This window comes from Asterias rubens, chromosome 15, assembly GCF_902459465.1.
Source record: "Asterias rubens chromosome 15, eAstRub1.3, whole genome shotgun sequence".
NCBI classification, from domain to species: Eukaryota; Metazoa; Echinodermata; class Asteroidea; order Forcipulatida; family Asteriidae; genus Asterias; species Asterias rubens.
Window position 1 is genome coordinate 9,704,055 of NC_047076.1, and position 22,341 is coordinate 9,726,395.

At 38.0% G+C, this 22,341-nt stretch overlaps 1 protein-coding gene across 2 annotated transcripts in view; it reads left to right on the top strand.

Moving 5' to 3' along the window:
- The window catches only part of LOC117300362 (5'-AMP-activated protein kinase subunit gamma-2-like), a 66,695-nt gene that overhangs the window by 38,792 nt on the left and 5,562 nt on the right, over nucleotides 1–22,341 (top strand). For both annotated transcript variants that reach the window (XM_033784135.1, XM_033784134.1), the window contains exons 6-11: nucleotides 5,437–5,482; nucleotides 7,381–7,432; nucleotides 11,169–11,295; nucleotides 15,035–15,115; nucleotides 15,441–15,563; nucleotides 17,212–17,358. In XM_033784135.1, coding sequence (XP_033640026.1) covers nucleotides 5,437–5,482; nucleotides 7,381–7,432; nucleotides 11,169–11,295; nucleotides 15,035–15,115; nucleotides 15,441–15,563; nucleotides 17,212–17,358 — 576 coding nt within the window. The remainder of the gene's footprint in view (nucleotides 1–5,436; nucleotides 5,483–7,380; nucleotides 7,433–11,168; nucleotides 11,296–15,034; nucleotides 15,116–15,440; nucleotides 15,564–17,211; nucleotides 17,359–22,341) is intronic.

The window sequence follows — 22,341 nt, forward strand, 5'->3', positions numbered from 1 at the left end:
TAGTGTTACCTAGTGGCGCATAGGGAATATGCAATTGTAGTAATTTGCTCTACAGGTAAGTATTCGTTCGTAGACCCTACCCACACTACTGTGGGGGGGGGGGATTTTGTGTTGGAATTTTTGTTGAAAATTCTGGTGTATAAAAAGCTATCTCACTCTTTGGTTGCTGCCTGTGCAGTCATCCAACTAGTCCATGGACATTGTTCGTTCATCTGGGGACAATGGAGGTACAATGTAAGTATCCTTTTGATTCTCTCCCTGCTTGCTAGACCATTGTACTGTACTGACTCATCTGTGGTCAGCTTTGTTCCATCAGCATCAATTGTGCTTGGTGCTTCCATTCTACCAAAGACACAGTTAGGTCTTATCCAGCACAGTTAGGTCTCATCACGACTGCTTGGATTCCTATGTCAGCCAATATGAGAGTACTTTCTGTGACATCTTGGATAATTTTGCGCCTTGGAAAACAAGATCAGTCAAGGTCTGAACTGAAGTCTCCTGGGTTAATGATGACATTCGTACAGCAAGAAAGATCTGTTGTCAACTGGAGCGGAAATGGCGGAAAAATGGCAAACTGGAAATACAACGACAAGAATTTCGCAGCCAATGTAAAGTAGTCAGAAATTTTATCAACCAGGCAAAGATCGCCCATTATTCATCTCAAGTACAAGAATCCTCAGGAGATCAAAAGAAGCTCTTCAAGATAATAGGTAAGTTGTTGCTCAAACCCAAAACCCCTGTCCTTTCATCCACTAACAATGAACAGGACTTGGCAAATGAATTCCAGAAGTTCTTTGTCACCAAGATGTCAGACATCCGCTCATCATTTTCATCAGTCCCTTACAACGTGCCGCAGACATTGCCACAACTTCAACCAGAGTGTAGACTATCCACTTGAGCCTGCCACTTGCTGAGATTCAAAAGGTTATTATGAAATCTCCTTCAAAATCCTGCGAGCTGGATCCAGTGTCAACATCAATGATGAAGCAAAACATTGATATATTTGTACCCTGCATCACTAATCTTGTCAACGAATCACTCAATTCCGGTTGTTTCCCCAATAGCCTCAAAGTTTCCTACATCAGACCGATCATCAAAAAACCAAACCTGGACAAGGAGGTACAGTATTCAAAAACTATAGACCAGTTGCAAACTTAAATCATCTTGGAAAAGTCATTGAGTGGGTAGTTTCATCACGCACTTCTGATCACATTCATGCTTTCACCCTGTCCGACGTGTTCCAGTCAGCATACAAGCTTTTCCATGGGACAGAAGCTGCACTAGTCCGTGTGAGCAACGATATTCTTTCTGCAATGGACAAAAAAACCTAACAGCGCTAGTCCTGCTAGACTTGAGTGCTGCTTTTGACACTGTTGATCACATCATCCTTTTCTCTCGGCTCCTAGCATGGTGCAAATCGTATCTCTACAATAGAACTCGGCATGTATGTATTGGCACCGTGGTAGCCGACCCTGTTGTTTTGAACTACTCTGTGCCACAGGGGTCCGTACTCGCCCAAAAGTGTCTGTGGTGCCCAAAAGCATGACCACGCTACACCATATTTACAAGATCTTCACTGACTGCCGATTAGGGAGAGGATAGCCTTCAAGATCTTGGTTTATGCGTACAAATGCTTCAACAACACAGCACCTGGCTATTTATCCTCTTGCCTGTCTCTCCATCGGCCTGGCCGTCCAAGTCTACGATAAGCATCTGCCACTACTCGCCTCATGGAACCTAACTCGATCAAACTTCTTAAGTCAGCTTCGTCGCACATTCTCTCATTTTGCTCCACACACCTGGAATGCACTCTCCACCTCAATCAGGAAATCTGACTCTCTTTGAACATTTAAGAAGTGTATCAAACATTCTCTGTACCCTATCTATGCGCTGCCTTCTTGACGTAGTGGCGTTATACAAATGCCCGATATGTATGTATGTTATTTGCTATCACGTGAAGGACAATCCTCCAATCAAATGGCAAATGGCAATGGCAATGCTCTTCTCTACAGTCTTCCTAACAACCAGATTTCCCGTCTTCAACGCCTCCAAAATACTGCTGCCCCCATTGTGACACTGTCTAAGAAATCCTGTTCCATCACCCCCCATTCTGAAAGAACTACACTGGCTCCCTATCGCTCAAAGAATCATCTTCAAGCTGATGCTTATTGTCCACAAAGCACTTAATGGCAAGGCTCCCCACTATATTTCTGAACTTCTTCAAGTTTACACTCCATCAAGAAATCTTCCATCAAGTTCCATGCTTCTTCTCATTGAACCCAAGTCTCGACACTCATGGGGATACAGGTCTTTTTCTTCAGCTGCGCCACGCATCTGGAACTCTCTACCACTTAATCTTAGATCTTGTCTTTGTACCACAACATTCAAATCTCTTCTCAAAACTTATCTTATGTGACAGGTTTTCAAGGACTAATACTGTTGTGTCTGGTTTTCTTTGTTTTGTTTTGTTTTGTTTTGTTTTGTTTGTTGCTGGTGTTTAGGCGGGAGATCGTACATTCACTGTTACAGCAGCAAAAGAGTGGAATGAACTTCCCTCCTATATTAAATCTGCTCCATCAGTGGATGTGTTTAAGAAGGTTCTCAAAACATACCTCTTTCCTAATTGATTTTCTATTGTTGTTTTGTTTGTATACTGTTTAATATACTGCTCTTTCTATTGTAAACGCTGTGATATGGTTTTACTATGAATAGCGTACCTAAATGCAACATAGTAGTAATATTAATAATCATGCGTTAAAGTAGAGTTGACAATTTAACTCAATATGAGTCAAGTGCATAAAGAGCATCAAATATAATATATTATATAACACCCAAGCAGATCCTTGCCATTTGATTGGAGGATTGTCCGTCACGTGATAGCAAATAAAAGTACCATTGCACGCTGAGTCACTCGCCGTGCTTGTTCGTTCCATCCGAAAAGTACCATTCGTGCCAGCGTGCAATGGTACTTTTCGGATGGAACGAAAAAGCTGAGTAAAAACATCACTGCGTGCGCGTGTCTTTGGTAACGCAGCAGGTGTTACTGCAAGAAGGCATAGTAAAATTACTAGCATTCGGCTTCTACAGTTGAAATTGTTTGTTTTGAAAGTTGTTTCTTTCAATCAAAATGACAAAGTTCTACTTGGATGTTATATAAAACAAATAATGAATGTTTTTCATTCGTGCAATGGTGCGAATATGTTCATTCGTTGAAAGCTGGAATGTTCCATTCAACTCGGCTCCGCCTCGTTGAATAGAACATTCCAGCTTTCAACTCATGAACATATTCGCACCATTGCACTCATAAACATTCATTATGTGTATACTAATTGCCAGTCAATTGCATAAAGAGCATCGAATATAATATACTAATGGCCAGTCAATTGCATAAAGAGCATCGAATATAATATACTAATGGCCAGTCAATTGCATAAAGAGCATTGAATATAATTTACTAATAGCCAGTCAATTGCATAAAGAGCATTGAATATAATTTACTAATAGCCAGTCAATTGCATAAAGAGCATGGAATATAATATACTAATGGCCAGTCATTTGCATAAAGAGCATCGAATATAATATACACTAATGGCCAGTCATTTGCATAAAGAGCATCAAATATTATACACATAATGAATGTTTATGAGTGCAATGGTGCGAATATGTTCATGAGTTGAAAGATGGAATGTTCTACTCAACGAGGCGGATTGAAAGATACAACTTTCAAAACAAACAAAGCGTAGGCCTACAATTTTTAATTGTAGAGGCCGAATGCTAGTAATTTTACTAATATGCCTTGCAGTAACACTGCTGCGTTACCAAAGACACGGGCACGCAGTGACGATTTTACTCAGCTTTTTCGTTCCATCCGAAAAGCACCATTGCACGCTGGCAGCGTGCAATGGTACTTTTCGGATGGAACGAAAAAGCACGGTGAGTGACTCAGCGTGTATTGGTACTTTTATTTGCTATCACGTGACGGACAATCCTCCAATCAAATGGCAAGGATCTGCTTGGGTGTTATATAAAATATACTAATGGCCAGTCAATTGCATAAAGAGCATCAAATATTATACACATAATGAATGTTTATGAGTGCAATGGTGCGAATATGTTCATGAGTTGAAAGATGGAATGTTATATTCAACGAGGCGGAGCCGAGTTGAATGGAACATTCCAGCTTTCAACGAATGAACATATTCGCACCATTGCACGAATGAAAAACATTCATTATTTGTTTTATATAACATCCAAGTAGAACTTTGTCATTTTGATTGAAAGAAACAACTTTCAAAACAAACAATTTCAACTGTAGAAGCCGAATGCTAGTAATTTTACTATGCCTTCTTGCAGTAACACCTGCTGCGTTACCAAAGACACGCGCACGCAGTGATGTTTTTACTCAGCTTTTTCGTTCCATCCGAAAAGTACCATTGCACGCTGGCAGCGTGCCAGCGTGCAATGGTACTTTTCGGATGGAACGAAAAAGCACGGCGAGTGACTCAGCGTGCAATGGTACTTTTATTTGCTATCACGTGACGGACAATCCTCCAATCAAATGGCAAGGATCTGCTTGGGTGTTATATAAAATATACTAACGGCCAGTCATTTGAATAAAGAGCATCAAATATAATATATTATATAACACCCAAGCAGATCCTTGCCATTTGATTGGAGGATTGTCCGTCACGTGATAGCAAATAAAAGTACCATTGCACGCTGAGTCACTCACCGTGCTTTTTCGTTCCATCCCAAAAGTACCATTGCACGCTGGCACGCTGGCAGCATGCAATGGTACTTTTCGGATGGAACGAAAAAGCTGAGTAAAAACATCACTGCGTGCGCGTGTCTTTGGTAACGCAGCAGGTGTTACTGCAAGAAGGCATAGTAAAATTACTAGCATTCGGCTTCTACAGTTGAAATTGTTTGTTTTGAAAGTTGTATCAAAATGACAAAGTTCTACTTGGATGTTATATAAAACAAACAATGAATGTTTTTCATTCGTGCAATGGTGAGAATATGTTCATTCGTTGAAAGCTGGAATGTTCCATTCAACTCGGCTCCGCCTCGTTGAATAGAACATTCCATCTTTCAACTCATGAACATATTCGCACCATTGCACTCATAAACATTCATTATGTGTATACTAATGGCCAGTCATTTGAATAAAGAGCATCAAATATAATATACTAATGGCCAGTCATTTGCATGATTTGTGAAGATTTTATGTACATGTGTGAAATTTTTTGATAAAGAGTGTTGACCTGTTCAAACTGGACGTTGCGGAGCTCTATTTAATATTTTGTTATGTTCATAAATATTTTGTTTTGTTGGACTGATTTTTATCTGCTTTTCACAAACCTGAACATCTTGGGTTTTTAATCAAACAAAGCACTACATTTCTAGTCTCTTTGTATTTGTTCATAATTCATGCAGGTCAAAATGGATGAGTTGGAAGAACATAAAATAGCAACCTGGAGAGGTATGTATGAAAAGTCTTTTCCAAAATTACATTCAGTTAATGATTGTGAACTGCTTTAAAGACACTGGACACTATTGGTAATTGTCAAACACCTGTCATCTCACTTGGTGTATCTCAACATACTCATAAAATGACAAACCTGTGAAAATTTGAGCTCAATTGTTGGTCCTCGAAGTTGCAAGATAACTATGAAAGAAAAAACACCATTTTCACACAAAGTTGTGTGCTTTCATAAACTAAATGCTTGATTTCGAGACATCAAAATATAATTCTGAGGTCTCGAAATCGAATTCATCAAAAATTACTTCCTTCTCAAAACTATGTCACTTCAGAGGGAGTCTTTTCTCACAATGTTTAATACTATTAACCGCTCCCCATTACTCGTTAGCAAGTAAAGTTTTATGCTAACAATTATTTTTAGTAATTACCAATAGTTTCCACTGCCTTTCAGTTACTTATCACTATGTAAATTATGAGGCAATATCAAAGCCATGCAAAAGAAATTCAAAATTGCAAATGTAAATGAACTTAGTTTACAGAACTATGATGCTGATATATATATGGGCTGATGTATGCACATTATCAATGGCTCAGACAATATCATTGTCCATGTACTTGTGGTATTTGGTAGACAACAAACAACATAGGCTATGGTCAGATACAATACAAAAGTTAGGACCAAACTGGTTTAGGATATTAGCTTATACATGTTCATTGAGACATCGTACACAATGCCAACCAATGCTCACACACTGCTAGTCAAGCACAAATAAATCCTGACTTTTTCCTCAAATGTCATAATTTTTTTTTATAAAGATGTCTTTAGGAGAGTTCTATTTGAATAAGGACCAACCTCCCCAGAAGGGATGGCATGTTTGTTCCAAGTTAACGTACTTGTAGTGTAAACAAATAATGTTTTGGATACAGAACCAAAAACCTATTTAACTTATTTCAGCAGATCTTCTGGTCTGCTGGAAAATTAAGAGGTTTTAAAGCCCATCATTTTCCAAACTGAATAAGGGTGGACATTTATGTACATTTCGTCCCCTTTTGTTTGCAGTTGGTCAGCGTATTATTATGCCTGGGCTTTGTTTTTCCATCATGCACTTTGCATCTGACAGTGTTGCGCTTCATTTGACCCAGATAAAGAGAGTGGCTCCATGAACTATGGTGTGGTTCTGCTGTGTCTACTTGCAGTAGTCTTGGTTTCATTTTGACAATGATATTGTCTATAACGAAAAACACATTTTGCTCAAAACATTTATAAAACGATCTTGCTAAAAGGCACAGAGATTTTTTTTGTATTTCATGTGGCATGATAATGCAAAGGTATATTCAATGTATTAAAAACCTGATTCTGAACCACAGAAAATAGAGTAGAGTTAGAGAAGTGAGATCCTGGTAAGATTGTAATTCTACTCAGTGACAGTCAGGCCATGAGATCTACATGGGTATGTGAGTAAAGATTCAAAAACATATATTGAGTCTCTTCTTGAGAATGAGATCTACATGGGTATGTGAGTAAAGATTCAAAAACATATATTGAGTCTCTTCTTGAGAATGAGATCTACATGGGTATGTGAGTAAAGATTCAAAAACATATATTGAGTCTCTTCTTGAGAATGAGATCTACATGTATGTGAGTAAAGATTCAAAAACATATATTGAGTCTCTTCTTGAGAATGAGATCTACATGGGTATGTGAGTAAAGATTCAAAAACATATATTGAGTCTCTTCTTGAGAATGAGATCTACATGTATGTGAGTAAAGATTCAAAAACATATATTGAGTCTCTTCTTGAGAATGAGATTTAGAGTGATTTCACAGACATGTACATGTAATGATACTAAATAACAGAATTAAGCAAAGGATATATTCAATGGTGTTTTATTTACAGATGTCCTAAGTAAAAAAGCCAGACCTCTTGTGTGGATTGACCCAGACGCAAGGTAATGAAAGAAATAATTATTCCTTTAATGGATTGTAAACGCTCATTCCTGCTTATTTCAAGTGTAGACTAATTTTTGAAGAAAAAAAATTAGTCTTGTTTGTAAATAAATTAACACACAGCAGTCTTTGACTTAAGAGATGTTAAATTTGCATCGGGGATAAAGAATATTAATTATGGGTAAAAACCAAAATTCATAAATACCTCAGACAGTTTCGCTATTTCTATTGGTGGAAAGCGCGTCACACGGGTGTGTATAAACCCTTGTTTATGGCCAGTAAAAAGTGTTGAAACATGGGCGTGAAACGCGAGTTTGCAACTGTGCTTATAAGACAGTTTCTTCATTTTTATTGGGCGAGAGCAACCGCCGAGACAGTTGTGCCACATCATGCGATACGCGCGACGCGCACAGCATTCCCTTATAAGGAGTTGTTTACCCGAGGGCCTTGACTGGGCCTTACCATTTCATAGCTGGAGGGGTGTTGTGTTGAAAGAAATCATTGAAAAATTATAGTTTTTGCATGAATTTGACTTTTTGACCATAAGTGTTGATGTTTTTTTGACCGAAAAGGTATTTATGAATGGGAATCAAAGTGTGTTGAATCGGTTTTCAACTAGTGGTTTAAACCCGACGAGGCCTGGTTCTTGATAATTTACTCTGACTTTGTCTCGGTAAAATTATCAAGAACCAGGTCTCGTTGGGATTAAACCACTAGTTGAAAACCTCTTCACCACACATTGATTCCCTTATTAATGGTCTTTGACTTATCTAAACTCATATTGGTGATTGGTATACATACATAATATTTCTCCTTAAATTTAATGTTCTACTTGTATCTCTTTTAAATGTAGATTGTTTTGTAATAAAATCTCTTTGAAGATGAGTCAAAAAGCTTTTACTGTAGGTCATAGGCGACGGTTCAGTGGTTAGGTCCTGTCAGTGCAATAATTGAGTTTGGAATGTGGTGATTTGTTGGTTGATGAATTATTCTGGATTGGAATTGAGGATCTGGCTACCTTGAGCAGGGTCAAACTACCCAAACAACTTGAGAATATCTGGGTATGTTAAAGCTAGTAGTTACATTCACTGCTACATATCTTGGCTGCTACATGTACATTGTAAATGTACATGTAAATACTCACTTTGGGGGTTTACTTGATAAAAAACCAGCTCAGCCAAAAATTACCTTACTTTCATACTAGTCATGGTCACAGTTAGTCAGCACAGACAGGACTCGATTTAGACACAAGCCCGACGTGCACTCACTATTTAAGAGTGCGGCGGGCTAGTCAAAGACTGGTTAGTCAGAAATTAGCAACTTTAATGCACTTGTTCACTGCTACACATTTGATGCAGTACCAACACATTTTTAACCCACGCATTGCTGCTACAAACTTGAACAAGCGGGAAAATGATCGACCGTTGTGTGCATCGTACAGAGAACAATGCACATAGTTTGGAAAAAAATAGTGTGGCGAGAGAGATTTGTTAATAAATACTACATGTAGGTTGAACTTTTGTATGAAATTAAACTGAAAGAAAGTTGATATTGCATACATGTACGTTGGCCACATGTCTTCAAATCCAATCCCTGGAAATTTGAGTTTTGTCTTTCCCTTCATCGCCTTCATATTTTTTGAATGGAACAATAAAGGGGAGAGCTTTTTTTAAACTGCATGTCACAGTTTCTACACGCCACTGCATGCCTAAAAGTTTGCAAAATAAAGTGTAAACAAATGTCTTCAGAAACTAATAGCTAGTTTTGTATCTGAAATTCCAAGTACTAAATGTCACTTTTTAAAGTGTAAAAACATTGTCACTGACACCGAGCCTGCAGGATCAGCAGACGGGGGAAAATCGTCAGGTTCATGGCACTTTCATTACACTCTTTTACCCACTCAATTTACATTTTCCTTGCCTCCTTTTACTCTACTCTACAAAACAGCCTACATGTACTTCTGCTTTTTACAAACACACACATTGATTGTTCACTGATAAAGGTTTCAAAATTAAACATGTTAAAGTCACCTGGAAATAGAATTTGTTTTTCAAACATAAGATTAACAATAAAACAATTTGTTTTAAGTATTTGTTTGTCACGATTAATATGTTTAAAAAAAGATAAAGTTGTTTTTGGGGGTTATACTCCACCTACCCCTTTTATGACGTCAATCAAGGCAGACTTTGCCTCGATCGAACATCCCCCCCCCCCCCCCCCCGCCCTTCGAATTTGCCTGCAATACATAGAGTAAACACATGTGCAAAGTACATGTAAGTAAAAGTTGTGAGTTTGTACGTTTTGAAAACAGTTTTTTTTTTTGCACTTTTCTGGCAATGCCAACCAGGTGTATTGCTGCTGGATGCAGCAAGACAAATGAAGATGGGGTCAGTTTGCATAGTCAGACTCACATGAGCAATAGTGGTCAGGTCCAAAACTTTTTCAGCGCTGTGCAGCGAACACTTGCAGCGAACAATCCTGAACACACCACACATTTGACATAAAGAGTTCTAAAAAGTTATTCTAAAAAGTTATTCTAAAAGTTATTCTAAAACACAACGCCATCCCAATAATTTGTCCAGCTAGTGGAAAATCGACGAAGGTACCTGAACGACGTGACAAACCTAGAGGAGCATAAAATTGCTAAACTTGAAAAAAATTGGGTAAGTTTAAACTTTGAGGGCATGATCTTTGCAAGTTTAAACTTTGAGGGCATGTTCTTTGCGTGCGCCTAGCGTCATGATTTTTTTTTGGCATGCGATTCACCGTGCAGGGTAATCAAAGCTGAACAGGGATGAAAGGAAGACGATCATCTTAGTTTCCCGAGAAGGCGTCGGCTGAAGACAACCTCGAGCTCAACTGAAATTCTATAATGAGCTGACTAGCCCATAGTAAAGAAAAAAAATTAAAGCAAGTCCTAGCTGGCAGAATGTTTCGGCTTCTGGTAGTTTTCTTTGCCCTTATAGTAGTTGTGGAAGAAATCGGCATATTGACTTTGAAGAATATCCTAAATAAAATACAGATGTAAAGTTTGATATTTTTGTCTAAGCTCATAGTGATTCAATTATTTAAATTCGCAGCAATTCAGAATGATAAGCAACTTCGTTTTGGTCTGTTCTTGTCAATAAATACATTAATTGCATCAGCAGCCAAGTTGAATGCTACAATTTTCGTCTCCAGTAGTATGTTGTGTCACCATACCCCAACACGTGGCACCATTTTTTTCTTCTGTCTGTGATATGAGTAAGATTTAGCTGTCATAAGGAATATATCTGATGTTTGTTTTTGTTCAATTGTGAGAAAAAAACACGGCTACATTCTTTTCTCTGCAGACAGTCTGTATCAAATTTCAATGCTTAGATGATTTATCAGCGAAATTTTCAATAATAACTTTTTGCTATTAGCTGGCAGCGAAGTTACATAAAGCAGCAAAGTTAGCAACTCTTGTGAGCGAAGGATTTGATGTAGATCAGTTGTCTACATGTATATCTTCCATTATAAGACCTTGGATCCAAATTGGGACCTGACGTACATTGTATAGAGTTTTTAAAGTTATGTTTTATAGTTAATGGCAATGCTATTTCTAATAATTGCAGAAAGTTGTTAAGGAACATGGAATATTTCCTGGAGAGTTTTGTTTGATTTTATGGTCCAGGTGTTTCTGTTAAAATGTGTGAAGGAAAACAACTGGATGCATAATTCTTAGGATAATGTTTTTTTTGTTTTTGTTTTTGCTAGTTTATTTGAAGCTGTAAGGATGTTAATTCAGTCAAAGATTCATCGATTACCCATTGTGGATCCAATAACTGGTAATGTTATCTACATTCTAACTCACAAGAGGATACTCAAGTTTCTTGGATTATTGGTAAGTCAGTCAGAGACTTTGTTAGTTTTTATGTTAAACAGCCAATAAAGGATGATCTCAAATATATAGATATTACGTTTTTTTAACAGCTGCACTCCTTAGATACATAAAAAATATATTGAGTCTCTTACCTCATGTTAAAACATGGTTAAAATGGGTTTTTCTCCAGAACGCTCAGAGCCAAATATCTGAAAAACGTGGGGTCAAACAAACCCGCGCGACAAAGGAATCGTGACGTCAGTGGCGGCTATTTGGTGTGGAAATGCCAAAGCTGGAGAACTGTGTTCAAAACCAATAGGGGAAATTCGTCACTGGCGTCCAGGGTCATTATAATAGATGAGCCGTTTTTGACTCTCGGCTGAAAAAGCCGCGCGGCCGGGTGCATTTTTGACTCGAGATATTTATTACTAAATGCAATTTTTGAGAATAAAATTGTTATTAACCGGTATCTGCGAAGTCTATTTGGCCATAAAAAGGTAGTAGTTGACATATTGAGATCGTCCTTTATTGGCTCTTTAATGCTACATGTATATTGTATACAAAATAACATATTGATGTTTGTATTGGGTAATGACTTCATCCACAGCAAAAGTAAAGTATTCGGTGCAAATAGCACCATATGTGTCAGTTTTTCCCGATACTATTTACAACAAAAAGTTGTTCTGGTCATGCAGACGAAGTTCATATTGCCTAGCTGATGTTTTTTTCTGCTGCCACAGGTGGTATGTCAGCCTCTTGGCAGAAGAGACCGTTTTCCCGGTCTATCTTTGGGTCTGCTACCTGCAATGTGACTTTCTAAAAGAATTTTGGGGTATTGGCAGCTTCCCGTTCTGTTCACATGCCCAAAATACTACAGTTTTGTTTTCCTAATTGTAGTTGGAAGATCTTTGAAGTAGTGAAGCAGTTCACGTACGCTTGTGTTGCGCAGCTTGTCCCTTCTGGTGACCTCCATATATTTCTCAAGCAGGCCATCCTGAAAACCCTTAATCTCTCTTCACCTGCTTTCTTTAATGTCCATGTTTCGGTGCTGTAGGTGGCTATTGGTAGAACCAAGACTCTGTAAAGGTTAAGCTTGGTTGAATTCTTGATGTCTTTGGATGTCCAAATAGAGTTCAGCTTTTGCATGGCTCCCTGGCTAGTCCAACTCTACGCTTGATGTCATTTTCACTGTGGTGGGGATTTTTGAAATCACACCCTTATAAAAGTAGATGAAGTTTTTGATTGGTCCAGGGATTTACCATTTATCTGGATGTTAAGCTGGATCTTAGTCCTTAAAAGGACTTGGACTACAGTTTTGCTCTCGTTTATTGTCAGACCAAACTTCTTGCTTAAGGTATCAGCCTCTGAAACTAGAAACCGGATGTCTTTATTTCTGCCAGGAGTACAGAATCGACTGCAAAACGAAGATTGTTGATGTAATGTCTTTGTACTTTCGCACCAATCTGCTCGTCTTGGATCACAAGTCCCACAGCCAGATCCAGGATGATGTGAAAGAGTTGGGGGGACAGTATACATCCCTGCCTACTCCTGTTGTGGTAGTGAACCATGAGTCGCGTTCCCCATTAACTCTTACAGCGCTTTGGGAAACACTATAGAGAGCTCTAAGGAGATCTACTGTTTTTGATGGGTAGCCAAGGTGTCACATGGCTTGCCAGAGACCCTACTGCCAGACCGTGTCTAAGGCCTTTTGGGTATATTGATGTAACAGCAGTATAGAGGTTTTCTTATCTCATTATACTTTTCTGCTAGCTGTCTTAAAGTGAAGAGTTGGTCGGTGGTGCTACGTCCTGGTCTGAAGCCTGCCTGTGATTCAGCTAGGATGTTTTCTGTTTGGGTCTGCATTCGTTTGTGTAATATGTTGCAGAAGATTTCCCTATTTCCCAGGCTGATTCCCCTATAGTTGGAGCAATCCAACTTTGTCCTTTGTTTTGTAGATGGGTACAATGATGGCTCTCCCCGAGTCCTGTGGATTTTCACCCATATCCCATATTTTGTTGCAGTTTGTGTACGATTTTAACGCCTATTTCTCATGTTGCTTTTAGCTCTTCGGCCGAGATGGCATCAAATCCTGGGGCTGCCTGTCAACTACAGGAACATTTAGAGCATAACCTGACATTGTCAGATATGGATGTCTGCCAGGGACCCTCCGCTGTGTGCGGAAAATTTGTGTGGCAGTAGCCATTATTTACTATGTGAGAGGAACTTGTGAATCTCTAGTTGGTTTCATGTTGTATCTACAATGTTTGATTCAGCCCATTAGTTTGCCTCTTTGTAAGGGGACCATGCGCCACACACAGCAGGGGTCCCCGACAGACAGCCATATCTGACTATGTTCTGAAATGCTCTGAACCGAAATGCTCTGTACTGTTGCTCTAGTGTCTAATGGCTTGGTGAACTTCATCCAACAGGATATTTGGTTTTTATCTACTTCTGGGATAGTTGGGATGGATTGAAGAATTGAGGTGTCTTCAGGGCTAGGTTTATTGAACAGATCCTCGAAACTCTCTTTCCATCTTTCCTTTACTTCGTTGTCCTCAGTGAGAACTTTTCCATTTTGTTGTCTTTCAAGCTTGACATTCCAGTTGTGCGTTTCCCTGTGATTGTTTTGATAGTGGCGTATATTTGCTTTGTCTTCCTAGCTTCACGTGCATCAGTACTTCTCTACACAGTTTTCACATAAATTGTCGTTGCACTCTTTTGTCTTGTGTTTTATTTCTCTATTTAGATAGTTGTATTTGGGTTTCAGAGAGGCATCTTCTACGCGTTGCAGTTTCAATATCCTTCTCTGTCTGCTTAGCTCAAGCACCTCGATAGGTGACATGCTTTCTCTTGTTGTATTTTTTCTTTCCAATGATTTGATTTGAAGTTTCATTGATTGATTTTTTGGTATCATTCCAGAAGACATCAATTCCAACATCCGTATCTAGGATGTCTAGAAGGGGCTGGAATCTTCCTCCTGTTGTCATGCTGTATGCGCCGTAGCACCTTGTAAACCTTTATAAGGTGCTACAAACTGGGTCTCAGAATTCATCTGCAATAACCTATCTTTCTGAAAGTTTGCATATATTCAGCGCTTTGAGTACCTTGTTTGGTAGATACGTGCGCTACATAAGACTTTGATTATACCATTATTATTATTACTTTGTAATTGTCTTTTGTCTCGGTTGACTTGAGTTTTGACACTTCAAAACGTGGGCATTTATTTGCTTTTGGTTTAACCTTCATCTTCAGTTTTAGATCAGCAAGCACCATCTGATGGTCTGATCCAACATCTGCACTGGGGTAGCTGCGTGAGTTGTAGATGCAGCTTTTCCATTTCTGCTGAATGAGTACATGGTCAATTTTGTTTCTTGTTGATCCATCTGGGGATTCCCAAGTCCACTCACGGCTAAATTTGGGTTGTTTGAACCTGGTTTTGGATATGCAGAGATTGTTGGAGGCGGACAAGTTTAGTAGTTTTTCGCCTCTTGTATTCCTCTCGCCACACCCGAACTTGCCTAAAATAAAAGCTCCCAATCACTGCCGACTTTTGCGTTGAAATCTCCGCATTAAAACTAAGCATACATTCATATGTTCAATCTTGTAAGCAAAGGGGTGAGGCAATAACTGATGGAAACATATGTGATTGCACATGAAATAATAAAGATTGACATCTTGAGAACACCCTGTGTCTAAGGTAAAGTTAACCTTTTATCGACTGTTCAGTTACTTTAAATCTGTAATCTCCTTTATTTTTAAGAAAAATGAGTTGAGTAGCCCAACCTTCTTGAAGAGGAGTCTGCAGGATCTTGGGATTGGTACCTATACCAATATTGCCACTGTGAGTGTTGTTCAATCAGCCTTTCACACCTGTAAATTCACTACCTGAACATATCTCATAGAGACAAAATTGTCTAGGGGCATATTGCATTTCACCATTCAAAAAGCCTTGTTGTTTAAACAGTATTTTTCATCAAATAAACATTTTTGCATTTCCATATTGTTTCCTTATAAATATTTCTTGACATCATCTTGAATTAAATTGCTTAAATATGCAAACATTTGGATTGATTCCTTGTACATTCTTCAACATTTGTTTTTTGAGTGTGCAGATTTGGTTATCAATGTGTAGAATAAACCCTGTTATCTTTTGTTTTGATTGACAGGCTAAACGAGACACACCACTTATCAAGGCTCTTCAGATCTTTGTAGAGCGTAGAGTATCAGCCTTGCCTGTCATTGATGATAACAACAAAATCATTGACATATATGCCAAATTTGATGTGATCGTAAGTTTGAAATTACAAATTTGTATTATACTTGTCTATATTATGTTATCACTTATATACAATGTGCACCTCTTGATGCTTTTTTTACCAAAGTTTCCCCTTATTTATTTATTTATTTATTTATTTCCTTTATTTACCCAGGGTGAGCCAAATCAATAAAAAACTGTATTCCATTTGGGCCCTGCGAACAAACTAACATGTTAAAAGTAAACATAAAATCACATGATAAAATTACGATATAAAAATTACGTAAATATTTTAGAATGTTACGGAAAATTAAAAGCAATAATAAACAAAAAATAAGAGTAAAAAAATAATACTCTTTTTGATCATTGCGATCTATCAAGAAAATCACATGAATCTTGCTACAACATCAGCCATTGTTATCATATTCGTGCTATACAACTGCTATTGTTATCATATTCTTGCTATACAACTGCCATTGTTATCATATTCGTGCTATACAACTGCCATTGTTATCATATTCTTGCTATACAACTGCCATTGTTATCATATTCTTGCTATACAACTGCCATTGTTATCATATTCGTGCTATACAACTGCCATTGTTATCATATTCGTGCTATACAGCTGCCAACAACTGCCATTGTTATCATATTTTTGCTATACAACTGCCATTGTTATCATATTCTTGCTATACAGCTGCCATTGTTATCATATTCTTGCTATACAACTGCCATTGTTATCATATTCTTGCTACAACTTCAGCCGTTGTTATCATATTCTTGCTACAACTTCAGCCGTTGTTATCATATTTTTGCTATACAACTGCCATTGTTATAATATTCTTGCTATACAGCTGCCATTGTTATCATAATCTTGCTTCAACTTCAGCCATTGTTATCATATTCTTGCTACAACTTCAGCCATTGTTATCATAATCTTGCTAAAACTTCAGCCATTGTTATCATAATCTTGCTACAACTTCAGCCATTGTTATCATATTCTTGCTATACAACTGCCATTGTTATCATGTTCTTGCTACAACTTCAACCATTGTTATCATATTCTTGCTATACAACTGCCATTGTTATCATGTTCTTGCTACAACTTCAGCCATTGTTATCATAATCTTGCTACAACATCAGCCATTGTTATCATAATCTTGACCCAATGAGAGAACAAAAAGAATTACCAGCTTAAATGCCAGTGTGGCAAGACCACAACTCATTTTCCAGATCACTCATGACTGCCCTGACTTCAGAGCACTAAAGGGCGAGTAGGTCATCAGAGACCTTGATGAGGACACCATCAAGTGGCTTGAAGTTACTAAATTAACAATTTGACTTTATTCAATGTCTACCTTGGTCCATAGATCAAACGAAACAAGAAGTGTTCTAATATGGTTGTATCACTGTAATTCATCTTGAAAACTAAACTGGGATGACCTGATAATTTGCAACAACTTTTTGTATCATTTTCATTTTGTGTAAAATGCGTGAGTCTGGGAATTAGAAACAAATGTTTAACTTTTTACAACCCTCCTTATGAAGTAATAAGAACGGTTTCAACAAGTACAATGTAGTGATGTATTATATTCATTCTTAAATTGTCATCATTATATTTTCATCAGTACCCATGTCGATATACAATAACATGATTGTTTCAATGTATTATATATATGTAGAATTTGGCTGCTGAGAAGACATACAACAATTTGGATATTACCATCCAGCAAGCATTGCAGTTTAGACAAACCTACTTTGAAGGAGTCCATACATGTCAAGCCACTGAGAAATTAGAAACTATCATGGAGAAAATTATCAGAGCAGAGGTAAATATCCTTTTATATTTATAGGAACATTTTTTCTTTAGAACCATTGCACTTGAAATAAATTTCTACGTCATTCAATTGTAGCATGCCCCTTGATCTTTAAATGGAAGAAGTTGGATTAACTTGCATTTCATTAACCTTTAGATTTCATGAAAATGCAACATTTCTGTGGAGTCGGCCATAATGCTACTCTCACACTTGGGTGAATATTCTTGCGAATATGAATATTTGAAATTCGCGATGAATTCGCCCAAAAGCTGCGATTCGATAGTGAATATGTTCTCGGTCATTCCTCAACATCTCCTTACTAATATCTTAAGCATGATACGCACGCTTTACCAACAGTACCAATGGCTTACCGATGCTTACGAAAATTGATGGCGAATTACCGTCTTCACAACATTCGCTGAAATTTAGGAAGCGCTTCGTATTGCCCCTCTCACAGAGTAGCGAATGTTCTTGCGAAGATGAATGTTTAAACTTGGCGTTGAATTCGTCCAAAATGGCGGTCTCATCCCTCGATCGTCCTCGGTCGGCCCTCTTCTTTCCAATATCTAATGAACATATTAAGAATGCTTACCAACGCTTGCCAAAGCCTTTACGAACGTTGCCAACACCCAGCACGCTTTACCAATGTTAACAAGTCGACGGTGAATGACCGTCCTCACAACATTCGCTTAAATTTAGAAACCGGTTTCTAAATTGACCGATCTTTGTAAGGAGGTGGGGAATAATTTGTGGAGGTTCCGAATTTGTTGCCAACGCTTACGAAGACATGGCGAATGTTGCGAAGTTTGAGCGATTGTCAAATATTTCCTTTCGTTTGCATATTCGCTAGCATATTCGTCGTGTGACGAATAAAATGTGTTTTATTATTACTGTAGGTTTTAATGCCTGTTTTGGACAAGAAATTAAGGTCATATACAATCTGATGTATAAATTTTGATGAAATAATAAGCAATTATAAGCAGAGGTTTGAATTTTGAAACACACGGTTTTAAATGGAAGTCAAGCCAATAATGATGTCACACTCATTTTGTATAGATTGTAAATATCCGAAGTGGGGTTCAGTAGTTTTGATTGTTTCAGTTATTTCATTTTGATTTTCATGTATTTCAATATCTGAAGACGCCATGATGACATAACTTAACAGTTTTCTCTCCAGTTGCCTGTCTAACTGTATATGAAGTTTCTTGTTTAAATGAGCTTGGAATGTGTGCCTTTTTTAGCGGATGATCGATTGGGAGACTAGCAGAAAAAGTATTCAAAAAAAAGAACGGGAAGAAAGAAAACAACAAGAGGTGTTCCCAGACTTATAATCTTTGACAGCACATGTAACATTTTAAATTGTGACCACTCTTTGACCTTAATTAAAGGAACAAGAAGCTCTTTAATTTGGAAAATCATATTTCCCGAACCATATGTCATGGTATCATCTTGTTCCTCACTATGTTTGTTTGTTTGTTTGTTTGTTTGTTTGTTTGGTTGTTTGTTTGTTTGTTTGTTTGTTTGTTTGTTTGTTTGTTTGTTTGTTTGTTTGTTTGTTTGTTTGTTTGTTTGTTTTATTGGAGAAGGAAACATTCGGAGAGTATATTTTACTTGAATGGTGGCAATGGTCATACTCACGTGTTCAATTAGTGAAATATTATTGGGTTATTTTTTGACAGTACAGAGATGCAACTTTTCCAATTTAGATAGGAAAACCGACTTTTCTTATTTTTACTCCCAAAATCCAATTTTTCAGGTTTTGTTTTGTTCAAAATCTAAAATGTATAAATCGGATAAAAAATGTCAGATCTTTCGCTATTTTAAATTCGAAAAACTCGGTAATCGCCGTTAAAACCATTGAGAAACTCCATGGTAACGTCAGCGATCGGGCGCGAATCACACCCGGTCTTACTAATTGCCGTCAACTCGCTTGTGTTAGTCAATCCGTCAACTCTCAACCACGCAGATATGGCAGGCATGGATAAGTTTTAGTCTTGACCCAAGACGGCACCGATCAATTTACACGTAGCACAGTACATAATACACCATGCAGTACTGATCATTGACGACTTAGGTCAAGACTATTCCAAATGCAGAAAAGCGCCCTCTGTTGTCGTGTTGTACAAAAGCCTGTGAAAATGCAAGATGGCGGCCGACTGCTCTGCTGAGAGATAATTTTTTTCACGAGAAAAAAACCTAAATTTTTACACCAAAATGTTACCTAAAACTTATAAAACTTCTCCTCAAGCTAATACATTACAGTTCTACATGTACATGTATGCCTATTTTGTGGATTTTAAAAACAAATTGGAGGAGTTGACGGCGAGTTGATGGCACCAAGCAAGTTGACGAGTTAACGGTAAGGAAGTATTTAGGTAGGACCCTACCAGCCTACATAATATCTGTACATGTATTTCTACCTCCGCGCTATTTCCAAGTGTGCGTTGCTGACCGAACATTTTTATTGCAAAATAAGTTTTTTGTACAACCGATCTTCAAATCATAAATCCATGAAAATGGCTGTTGACGAAAAAAGTGTTATTAAGGGCAGAAATTAGCGGGTAAGATCGTCCAATTTTGTTTGCATCAATGTTACAATTGGGCTAGTGAAACTTTTGTTGTGCGACCCAAAGTTTGTTTGACCCCCAAACTAGTAAAACATACATATTTCGTATGTTCACCTCCGGCGACCGCAACAAATCAGTCCGGGTTTGTCCCTATTTCTGGCTGCGAGGTTGGGGTGGTTTACTGCGTTAAGTGTCCAAAACAGCACCACAAATTTTTTCAGGTTTCTTTTTTTCAACACCTGGTTGCATCTCTGGACAGTAGCAGCTTAGAAATCCTACTGATTAGGATGACACTATATGACCTCTACTTTTGGTCAAAACCAAAATTGGCTTGTAAATTAACAGCGATATACATGTAATGTACATGTACATATAGTCCGGCAAGGTTCTTGTTTAATAGGACCAATGGTGTCATAACATCTAAAAGCGTTCTGTAGCCATAAGATAAAAACAATTCAAAGTACGATTTTACCAGACTTACATGTAGGCAGTGAAGTTTATGATAAGCCTTTAAAATTTGGTGTACATTGACCTGTATACAGACAACATTGTGAAGTCATAGGTTGATGGGGCTATCAGGTGTCATGTGGTTTTGCTTTAAAGGTTTACTTTTGTATCTACCAAACCACAAGTTCAAATGATAAGAGATGTTAAAAGTTCAAATGAGTTTAATATTCCCAGGCGAGATGAATTTTGTGACTTCTGCATCTGTTCGGTACTGCACACAAACTCCACTATCAGGATATCAATGGTACAGGCGCTTGGTGGCTAGTAGTGGATGTCAGAGAGATGGCTCTGTAGTTACCTGGTTCTGAACAATTACCTTTCTTTAAGATTGTCATGATTGGGGAGACGTTTGCTTTTAACCAGTCCTCGGGTAACTCTCCTGTATCTATGGACTTTTGAAAGATTTGCTGCAATTACGGTGGGATACTTTCAGTGCATTCCTTCAGTACTGCTTTATGCGGCTTCAATTCTTTCAACAGTTTAAAAATTCCTTGACTTGTGAATGTTATAGGGGCCACGGATGGTGATGCGGCACTACTATTCCTAGGTAAGTTGTGACAATCTTCATGGGTAAAGACCGACTGGAACTGGTTGTTCAGGCCATTTGCGTATTCAAGGGGAGACGCGGCTATTCTGCTTCGGGTGGCAACTGAGGCAACTCCCGTAGAGCTCTGTCTTAGGCTCTTTATACATGTAAATCTCCAGAATGGCTTGGTGTTTCATGTTGTCAAGCTCTCACCCACATTGCAGAGGTGATCACCACAGGCTTTGATGCGGCTCAACGCAAGGTTCAGGAGGATGTTCCTCTCAGAGTCCGAGTTTGTATGCTTTGCTTTGTCATACACCTTTTTTTTATGTGTGCTACATGTAAGTTTCTTTTGGGTGCCTGTAAACCAAGGTAAATTGTTGCTTGGTGACGTAAGTTTTGTTGGCTCATGGCGGAATTAAGAGCTTCTTTAAATCCTTTCCACAGATCATTTACAGGTGAATTCTTAAGGGAGTCGGCAAACTGATTTAAAATTGTTAAATATGTGCCCGAAATTTCCCTTTTGAATTAAGTAGATTTTCCTATGTTGTTGTTATATTTTGCGAGAAGAATGTAAGAGTTCAGAAGAAACAATGTCGTGGTCTGAGATACTAGTGAATATGTTAATGTTGTGTACTAGTAGCGGCACGTTTGTGAAGACTAAGTCCAGAATGCTGTCGTTCCGTGTAGAACTTGACACAATTTGATGAAGATTGTAGTCCTGAGCAATGGTGATCATCTGTTTTCTAGCTGCTGGGTATCTCCCCCCTCGTCTAAAACAATTCTTTGACCATTCAATGAGCGGTCAAATAATTGTTTTACATCAACAGATCATAACATGTTCGTCACAGCAGCTGAGCTGTTCTTTAATACATTAGTGAACATTTCGTGAACTTTTATGAACTTCATCTAAACTTTTTTGCAGTTGTTGAACTTTAAATGAAAAATCATAACTGCAGATCAACAGGTTCTTGAACTTTGATGAACAGTCATGGTTTACAATGACCGTGGACGCCACAGGTTCATGAACACCTTTTTTTAAATGAAGAACAGTGATGAACATTCATGAACTTCATGACCTCATTACATATTCATAATGTAAACAAAATAGAAATTACATTGAACTAATTTCAAGGTTTTTAAGTACAAAAATGGGTAATTCGCATGATTGCCAAAACTTGGTTTAAATTTGATGGGCAAAAAAAATAAGGTTTTAAAGATACTGGACACTATTCATCATCATTCTCTGTGGTCCATCAAGGGGGACCTAGAGCCGACCAGACCGAACGATTTGTTGCTGACTGCCAAATTTATAGCGCCGATCCTTTTTTTAAAACGTGGAATTCCGCGGAATTGCATGCCTGGGTCCACTTCTAGCTGGTGCAACCAGGTGTT